This window comes from Nicotiana attenuata, unplaced genomic scaffold (assembly GCF_001879085.1).
Source record: "Nicotiana attenuata strain UT unplaced genomic scaffold, NIATTr2, whole genome shotgun sequence".
NCBI classification, from domain to species: Eukaryota; Viridiplantae; Streptophyta; class Magnoliopsida; order Solanales; family Solanaceae; genus Nicotiana; species Nicotiana attenuata.
Window position 1 is genome coordinate 33227 of NW_017670689.1, and position 10207 is coordinate 43433.

Below are 10207 nucleotides of genomic sequence, written 5' to 3' on the forward strand. Positions count from 1 at the left end.
CCCCCCCCTCCCATCTATTTATAGGGTTGGGTGACACCAGAATCAAAGCAAAGGACCGTCAATGGCACCAAAATCGAAGCGACAAAAGCACAGGCACTGCATTGGGAAGACGCGTAATGATGACGCGCGTGGCCATGACGTCACCCCACGTTAGCCACGCCAACCGCAGCTCTGCCGGCCATGGTGTTGTTTTTCGACCTCGGCCAGTTCGATTCAATCAACACGACCAAATTTCTTCTTAGCGGTTGCAGACCGGATCCGCTCATTAAGGACGTGCAAGATCACAACCTCAACAAGCGGAGGGACTAACTGTATTGGTCTAAATTTGGGCGGCTTGATAACTGCAAATAAACATGGTCAAGGACAGAGCCGACCACGACACAATGGCGAGGAGTCTCCTTAAGAAGGATTATTGCCGAGGTCAAGCAAAGGGAGCAAGGAAGCAACAGTAGGATAGGTTTAGTAATAGACATAATGAATATTCCATTGGATATTCTTTATGTTGTACTTTTTAGGGTTTCTTAGGGATATCCCTTATAAATAGGAAGAGATAAAGAACAAAGGAGGGATCTTCACTTTTTGATAAGAGCACTTTGTAAACGGTTGACTATAAAGAATATACAAAAATGCTTGTCTTGTTCACTGATTATATTGCTCAACACGCGTTGTTCACTCTTTGTTTACAAGATCCAAAGATTCCTTATCTATCCTCACTTTCCATTATCCCACGTTGCTGTCAGGGAGAAGAATCACCCAAGTCATCTAATATTTGGGCGATAAATTCCACTTTATTACATTTATTGTTATTATCTACATTTATTGCATGTTCTTTTTATAACATTCATTGACGATCATTGAACACGTACCTAATATTTATTATTCTCGAACACGGTCTCATCCAACTGATCTCCTTCAATCTTAGATCTAGAATTTATTATGTTTAACTATGATTCACCCTCTATTTTAATTTGTCATTAATTAGTTTAACAAAAAGCTCAACACTTTTTGGTCAAACACGACTGTCACAATCCCGAATTATGAGAGGTCATTAATATGAATACTCTACATTAAATACTCTACCTTAATTCCCTTCTATATGCAGGCTAATATATACAACTAAAGTATTTAACTAGAGGATTCATTATAATCAGAATCTCTCTGTTTGCTGACAACTATATAATCCTCTTCCATCGCGGAGGTTTTAATAAGTCCGAAACCCAATTGTGGTCTTTTTGGATTCAAAATACCGAAATAGGTGGAAAAAAAACTTAGTGACCAAACTATATGAAACACGGTTTTAAACCGCGGACGTTAAGGTAAAGTGCAATTCAAAATAACGTTTTTATAAAACGCCTTTTCAAACCACGCTTTACCTATTTTTTGGGCCCACCGATAACTCTTCTGCGCTTAACTGACATAACAATAATTCAAATGGGTAAAACGCTCTTTTAAAAAGTATTTTACTTCAAAAAATTCGACCCCTCGGATTGGGCATTGCCTTATTTAAAGGTGTTAAGGGTTTTGCAAAAATTCATTCAGAAATATTCTCAACTCCTGATAAATTTTTCTTCTTGTTAAATTCTCAAGCTTTTTTTCATGTTAGTTTTATAATTTTATATGTTTGTTTGTAAATTAAATAATTAATTTTTATAATTATACAAGTTTTAATTATTAAATATTCACATAATATCGGCTTTCGAGAGTACTTCTCGGCTTATTTTGAGAAGTGATTTTCTTAAAAGTGCTTTTCTCAAAAGTACTTTTGGTGAGAAATAAATTGTGTTTGACTAATTAATTTGAAAATTACTTCTGAGCAGCAATTAGTGTTTGGCCAAGCTTTTAAAAACTGATTCTCATTATTTTTTTTTCAAAAAAATATTTTTGGAGAGAAGATATTTTTTTCTGCTTCTCCTCAAAAATACTTATTTTTCTTCTAAAAATTTGGCCAAAAACTTCAACTTTTAAAAGTATTTCTAGAATTGGAGAAGCTCGGCAAAAGAGGCTATATATATTTGAGAACTAAAGCAAAGGTGGTGGGATTTTCTAGGCACAGATATACAGTTGTATTACAGCGTGCTAAGCTTTGAACAAGTCAAACTTCTTTTTTCACCTTTAATACAATTTGTCAGTAATTTATAAGAGAAGATGAGCTGTTACGCGTCCTTATTGAAACAAAGCAAAACGAATTAGACACACTAGCTAGCTGCAATGCTGCATGCAGATCAGTATATAATTAACGGATTCGGAGTTATCAGCAAATGTACCTCAGACTTGAGTCAAAGATTCGATTACCAGCTTTAAGTAAAAAAGTGTGTGAAACAATAAACAAATAGCCATGCCTTGGATGGTGGGTAGTTTTTTCAATTTTTCCCAAAATAGATGAAAAGGATACTCCTCTATCCCAATTTGTATGATGCACTTTTGATATCTTTTAATATTTAAAGACAACTTAATTATAAACGTTTCATTTCATCTGTAATGAAATGATTTGATTTACAACTACATAAATATCTTTAACTTATTTAGATCACAAGTTTCAGAAGTCTTTCTTTCTAACTTTAAAGTGTATCGTATAAAAATCTTTGGCTTGTTTCAAAAGTCTTTCTTTCTAACTCTGTATCCAATTAAAGTGTATCGTATAAAATGAGACGGAGGAGTAAAAAAAGAAAAAGAAAGGGTATTAAGTACGTTGTTATTAGTGATCTTTGCATGGAATTGCTAAAAGAAGAAATAACTAGTTACTGAAAGGAGCTTTATGACACAATCCTCCAACTTATTCAGATTTGTGGGATTCCCTCGAAAACAGTGTGGTTTTCTGCTCTAACTAGGTTTCTTAGCTCCTTCCCCGCTGGTTCCACTTGACTTTCCTTTTACTGAATTTTGACAAACTATTGGAAAAACAAACACTTTATAGGCAGGAAATGACAAAGATACGGTAAATGCATGAGAAAGAATTGCATTTGCTCGTGATACGAAATTAGGACAATTAGGGGAGAATTAAATCCCAAGAAAGGATTAGACACGTGTAGAAAGAGTAAGGCTACGAGTACCAATGCCCTTGTCCCAGTTTTTTACCTTAACCACGTGTCAGTTTTCCACCATGACGAGCAGAATAGATTCCAAAAAACACAAATATCTTTAACAGATAGTGGTAAAATAAGATTGTACCTAACCTACTTTAATCGTTGGGCAACTACAATGTTAATATGAATACAAATTTATAATGTTCAATATACTCCTAACGATGAACTTTGGGGTGTCAAGGTGTCATTACTCTGACCTTCCTCTTAAAAAACATGTAATGAATAGGAAAAAAAATATGGGAATGGAGAAAATGAGCTGAACTGAAACAGCGAACACCGCCGCAGCTGCTTGTCTTTCACATATCATAGCTAATACAGTCAAATACAACCATATGATGCATGCAACTTATTTTCTTCCAAGTGGGATGCATGCAACTTATTTTCTTCCAAGTGGATATTTCTTCAGAATTTGATATGAACTAAAATGGTGTTTAATCGTTAGGCTTTGCATTTGGACGGTTTTAAGGAATTGTTTTCAAAGAAGATTCATGTAAAAGCTGTCTAAAAGAAGAAAAGAATTCCTGTACCAGAATCCTTTATGAACACTGATAAGCAGAATAAATTCCCATACTTACAACAAAGTTGACACAACTTGTGGTCACTGTATCAATAATAACAAAGTATATGCTGTCAAATCAAAGGATTGGGGTGAGGGTGAGGGGGAGGAGTACTAACATCAAGGCTCAACCCCACCAGACGTGCTAACATACTCTATACTGGCCAAAGCCTGCTTAAAAGGGACAAAGAATGAGAAAATACTAGGTTGAAAGTCATGAAAGATAACTATTTGGAGAAAAATGTCTTAACATCTCAAGGCCAAATTACCACGACAGCTAAACTAGGTAAGAAATAATAAATGTGAAGGATGAGATCAAGTGAGAAATAAAGTGGAATGTCATAGATGGGAAGAAACTACCCTTATGCTTCCGCCTTCCACAGATCCCTATTGGAGACTTGATTAACTAACTGTGGCTGATATTCTTGCTCCTAGAAATGGGATTTGATCAGATTAAAACTCTTCCAGCGGAAGAGATTATGAAGAAAAAAAAATCTTGGAACATATTCTCAAATCTTCACATGATTTGACGTCCCTCTCTATTATGTGTATCAACTGGTGGAACTTCAACTGTTTGATCCGACTTCAACAGTCACTTAGTCCTGGAACTAGACTAGTTTGGAGAATTAATTATCCTCAGAAGTTCACATTTTTCCTTTTAAATCTGGCTAGTAAAACTTTTTTATCAGGAAATCTGGCTAGTAAAACTTTTTTATCTGGAAATCTGGCTAGTACATTTTAGCAGAGTTGATACATGTGCTTAAGACATGAATTGCATTTCGATAGCTACGATCATGCAAAAGATGCTACAAACAGAGAAGCATATTAACCATGTGCTTGGAATGCGTTCTAAAGCCAAAGTGGTATAGCTTCAAGTCCTTGGATCTAGACTTACCCGTGATTGGTTTTTAAGACCATTTGGTTGGAAACTAATCAAACAAATTGGGAATTCTGCACCCAAAATTTTCATACATTCTGCATCTAGTTACCAAGCAAATTGCTAGGATTAAGGAAACCATATCATTTACCGGAAAGAAGGATATTATTCAGGAACAAACGAACCCACCCATCAAAAGCTTAATTTCCATTGGGTTGTTTGTGGAAACCTTAGTGAAGTCTTTCTTCTTAAAAGTCCCAAATTCAGTGAACAAACCCAATTTTGTGATTCTAGAAATCTCCTCCCTCAACTTAGTATGAGGTCGATAATGATGCTATATTATTAGTACTAACTCTGCTCCTGTTGGTGCCTTGGTGGTATAGTGAGGGACTCCCCCAAAATGGGCTTTTGGTACATGATTCAGCTTCGTGCTGAACTACGGAAGACAGTGGAAGGGCTGCCCTTAGAAGAGAAGAAAAATTTTCCTCAGTCAACTATAAAATCAGATCCTAAATCCAACATGAGGTTCCCGTAGCGTCATACAGCTAAATCTTAGGTCAAAAGATCGTAGACTGCTGCTCCAGCTCCACAACAAATTGAAGCATCAGCTACATAATGATTCCAGAGAAAGGAAATAGAGGAACTGATTTCTGGCCAGATTATGATATAAACCTAATAAGTCTTGCACGTTTTGCCCGAAATCTCAGATATTCTGCCTGCTGTAGGGTCTGAGACTTCTAGACCTTGCTTTTAACTAAATTCTAGCCACCAAAAGAAAAGGACAATAAAAAGGAGTAACGGACTAGATTATGCATTTCTTAGAGTTAATATGGTTTTTCACTCTCTTAGTTCATACTTGGCCTAATTACCAAAGTACTACAAATGCAACCTTGAAGGAAAAACAAACAAGGAGAGGAAGCGAATTTGTACAGACCAGAAGCTATTTGAAAGAGATTCTACTCCAAGCCAGTATATCAAGTGATCAAAAACATGATTCGTGCAAGAATGTTCAACTGACCAGGAAATGGGAAGAATATAAAATATAAATAAAAGGAGCGAAGAAAACTCATCAACGTGGGGGGAAAATAACAACCTAATTCAACAGATGAGGACAAACATTATTTCCGGAAGTAAAGTATGTAATTAAATGAGTGCTTCCTGAGCCCCAAAGAATGTATATTTTTGCAACCTGATATTCAACCACGCTTATTTGAATAAGTTCTTTTACTTTTTATTTTTTGGTAGATTTTATCACTTATAATTGTTTCAGATAGTTTCTGGGTCTCCAAATTCAATTTTAAAAGGACAAAGTTTATCCATCGTCTAATCTCAATAAGTATTGACCCTGAAAAAGTGAAACGTGACAGCTTAATTGGGATTGATAAGGATAATATACGGACAAAACGATGTCTGAGAGGATCTAAAAATATTTCATATATATCTAACAGTAAGCATCAGAGCAATGTAAGCTGAAGCTAAGGATGGATATGGGGAAACATAAAGCATCAATCACAGAAAGAACAGAGCAACAAAGACAACCATAAGAGAGACTATTGATAGTGTGAGATAACAAAGAGCAAAGATGTAAGATGAAGAGACACTCTTTTGTTACTTCAGTTGAGAAAAGCAACATGTATGTGCTAATTAATTACAAGGAGAAAATCAATGTACATAAGCTGGAACAAAAATTTATCTTACATCTGTACTCCATATTGTGCATCCTCATGGTTATCTCAAGAAGGCGCCCAACACTCAGGCCATCATGATCCCTTGTCCAAGCAAGGGTCCTCCTCCTTGAACACTACTGAGGCCATTAATGTTCAGAAGGAAACCTCATCCAATTACTCACTTCAGTTAACTAGCGTAATTTGCACACGAGTTCAAAACTAATAACCAGATAGATTAAGGTGGGTAAAATATAAGCTTGAGAATCTAGCTTAAGGAGAGTTCAATGGTGAACAGCAGGCAGAAGGAAATTGAAGGAAACAAGATTGCTAAATCATCCAGATAGTTCATGTCCCCCGTAAGAAGTATGTTGAATATTTAAGTTAAGCACTACTTTAGTATATTGAAGCATCAAATCTTGGCTCATAGAAGCAGACTTGACTGTTATATGATTGAAGAGCACACCCAGCAATCCAAGACCAGACCTTCTTATCGACATCGTAAAGAAGGCCTTTGCCTTGGTTCCAGGATGTGAAGCATATTAGGTTATCCTGTCCAAAGCATTCAAATCTTTCTGCAGATAGTCTTAAAAGTGCACGAAAGTACCTGGGAGGCATCCTGCTTATCTCAACCCAGACGACTTTTGTGTGATCTAGTTCCCATATCCTCATACTTTGAAGAGTACTATAAAGGCCTATCCTTCCAACCAGAAATAGACGTTTGTGAGTGCCAGCAACTAGGTACCCATCCAACAATGAGCGCGGAAACTTAGCAGGGATGTGTTCCCACTGCCCTGTATCCAGTCGATACATCATCAAACCAAGTGGGGAGAGAGTTTCCAAATATAGCCTTGAATCACAAAATGCCATCTTGGAGGAGCAAAGATTTACAGCAGGCATTGTCTGGTGAAGCGACCATTTGTCGATCTTTGAATTATATACCTCTGTTGGCAAAGACTTGTCACCATAAATATCACTAGTGGCAATAACTTTAAATGACCTATCCTTTCTATCAACAACCATAATCAACTGCCTCTGCTGATTATAATGCATGCTAGGCAATGTCCTCCAAGTCTGTGTAAGGGGATTACAAACTAAAGTTTTGAACGTCAACCCATCTAACCCTGAGAAGCAAACGAGACCGCCCGAAGAACCAACTAGCCAAAACGCCCACTGTGGTAAGAAGGTGAATGGTATTCTAAACCACTGCTTCAGTGGCAAACTGAATACCGAACACTGAGGGGTCTGTGAGTTCTTCCAAAATGTGAGAAGGCAAGGTCCATGGGAGGGCACTTGCGAGTGAAACTTCAAAAAGCTATGATCTTGCAAAATCGAATTCCACCTTTTACAAACAGATCGGAGTCGAAATATCATGAATGGTGGAACTCTGGCTAATATTTCATTCAGCAAATCCTCCGGAAGCATCGCCCAGATACTATCTTCCATCTGAACATCCGGTTGAACAGCTTTCGCAAATGTGGTAACAGTCTCTTCATCCAATCCCCTTGGTTTCGTCTTAACCACTTTCTGCCTTGAAGGACTCGTGTTTCTTGAACCTATACGCCCTAATGGGCTTGTATTCCTGGAGCCACTACTTCCAAAGCTACTAACTTGCCTGTGAAAACTATCATCTTCAGGCAAAGATCCAATTTTTACCACTGTTGAATTCAATAACCCAGACCCAGATTCTGAAGATTCCGCTATTTCAACCATTGCATCAAATCCGAGATATCCCACCTAGCTGAAGCCAACGAACGTGGTCCAATTAAACCCCAGATAACCCGATTTTAATTGAGCTGCATTCACCTGACCACACTGGATGTTCCCACTTTCCAAACCCAAATTGACTTCAATCAACGCAAAATTCGAAAATTCTCAACCCTAAACTTAAATTCTTGTCTAGTTTGGCGTGCATTTATATTGTAAAATTCCCCATAGAAGTTAGGAATGTGCAATTCTGATTGATGGATACACTTCCAACAGGGTACATCGAGCTACGGATCGAATCTTTTTTTCAATTGGGTTTCACCAGATCCGATTCGAACAATATAGGATGCAGAAAACAAAACAAAAGATCGACTCTTGCTGGGAGAGTATGGATTTGAGGATAAAAATGATAGAGTTGGAAAATAGTGTTACCTCAGTGGCGATTCAAGCCGTGAAAAGCAAACCCTGAGTTGCTAGTCTTCTCTCCCTCCTTGTCTGCTTCGCAATTGCGTTTAGGGATTTTGTGATTTTGTCTCTAGTAGTGAACTTTTGAGTAGTATAAATTTTCAGATATAGAAATACTTCACTGTAAATTTTATGGGGGAAAAATACTCGCAAAAGTATATTCTTTATTTAGTTCTGTCTCAAGGGATTGTATAATACTAAGGCTCCCTTTGTCCATAAAATAACATTTTTTCTACCAAAAAAATAAAATAACATTTTTAAACTTAATTCCAAATACTATAATTTTTCAAAAATTACAAATTTTATGTCCAAACACCTACTATGATGAGATATTCAACAAAAAACCGTAAAATGAATGGGCAGTAACTTTCAAGAAAATCATTAGTACATTTTAGTTTTTCAGAATACTTCTTCAATAATAATTATTTGCAAACAGTTTCTCAAAGAAAACAGTATCTCTACTCATTCGAGATAGGGATAAAGTATGCGTACACACTACCCTACTAAGATTGTACTTATGAGATTTTACTGGGTCGGTGTTGTTGTTTTCTCAAAGAAACTCTCTAAGGCAAATAATTTCTTTCTTACATAGTTACAAATGTTAAAGAAAGAGAGATTTTAGCATGGCTTTTCAGTTTATTTATTCGAATCGAATGTGTACACCAATCAAATAAATACATGACGTATATCTTTACAAACTAGCAGTTGAAGTATTACCTCACATCCATTATATAAAAATCATACATTCAGTATTGAGATATATTATTTTGTGGTAAATCTTAAGTTTTAACCTAAAGGAGGACCTCGTATATATTTTCGTATAAAAATTTGAAATGGTGGCATGACAAAATTTGTATAAGTGGGTGTTTGGACATAAGAATTGTAAAATTCTAAAAAAGGGTGAAATTTTTTTTCAAGTGAAAATGGTATTTGAAATTTTGAGTTGTGTTTGGACATGAATATAATTTTGGGTTATATTTGAAGTTTTGTGAGTAATTTGAGTGAATTTTTGGAATTTTTCAAATTTTCGAAACTTTTCAAAATGAATCTTCAACTGAAAATTGTAAATTTTATGAACAAATACTAATTTCGGAATAAAGTAAAATAAATTTGAAAAAAAAAGAAAAAATTTCTTATGTCCAAACGGGTTCAAGGATCTCCTCACAGCAACCTCCACTACGATAGAAACCGACAATGAGTTTACGAAGGCTTCGAGTAGTGAGGGATAGGCTAATCACCAGCTCCAGAGGAGATTGATATTGGTAGAATCGCATTCAACCCCGTCTTTTTACCCGTTGGCTGGTAATCACATCGGCCATAAGGTGGTCTATCACCTCGGTTCTAAGTTTTTAATTCACAAAGGTTTTCACTTTGTTATGTGGCTAAACGTTTCGATGCTCAAGTCAAGGAATAGAACGGCTTCACCTCATATATAATGCATTTTATCTTTTCTCGATAAAACAATATATGTTTGTTTTCAAGTGAAATTCTCCATAGGGAGAGCATGTTATGGGGAAAAGTCATAACACCAAAAAAAATTCTAACATATCAACGAACCCATTTTAATATATGTGATAAATTCAAATATGTTTTTTATTTAGGGTTGTAATAAAGGTGAAACCAAATTCAAGTAAATTTTATTTTTTTCCCCTTTGAAAAATCGAAATCTTAACTTTTTCTCCGCCTAAACCATTTTCTCAAACACTTAACCTTTAACTAATACAGAAAGCAATACGAGACAAAAACAATTTCAGGTTTCACATGCAAAGAATCCAAGTGGTTAGCTTCTTGCCTTCTTCTAACAAAGCAAACTTGTGATCGAGTGTCTGAAGTGAAATAAAATGCAATTTAATAG

General features: G+C 36.0%; 1 protein-coding gene across 1 annotated transcript; it reads right to left on the reverse strand.

The window, feature by feature from the left end:
- Window positions 1-6101: 6101 nt before the first annotated feature.
- LOC109242322 (F-box/kelch-repeat protein At5g15710) lies at window positions 6102-8486 on the reverse strand. Its single transcript, XM_019409192.1, has one exon. The coding sequence runs from the start codon at window positions 7891-7893 to the stop codon at window positions 6577-6579; it is 1317 nt and encodes a 438-aa protein (XP_019264737.1). The 5' UTR covers window positions 7894-8486; the 3' UTR covers window positions 6102-6576.
- Between the last annotated feature and the right edge of the window lie 1721 nt (window positions 8487-10207).

Coding starts and splice junctions, on each gene's coding strand:
- LOC109242322 (XM_019409192.1), bottom strand. CDS start 7,893: ATGGTTGAAATAGCGGAATCTTCAGAATCTGGGTCTGGGTTATTGAAT.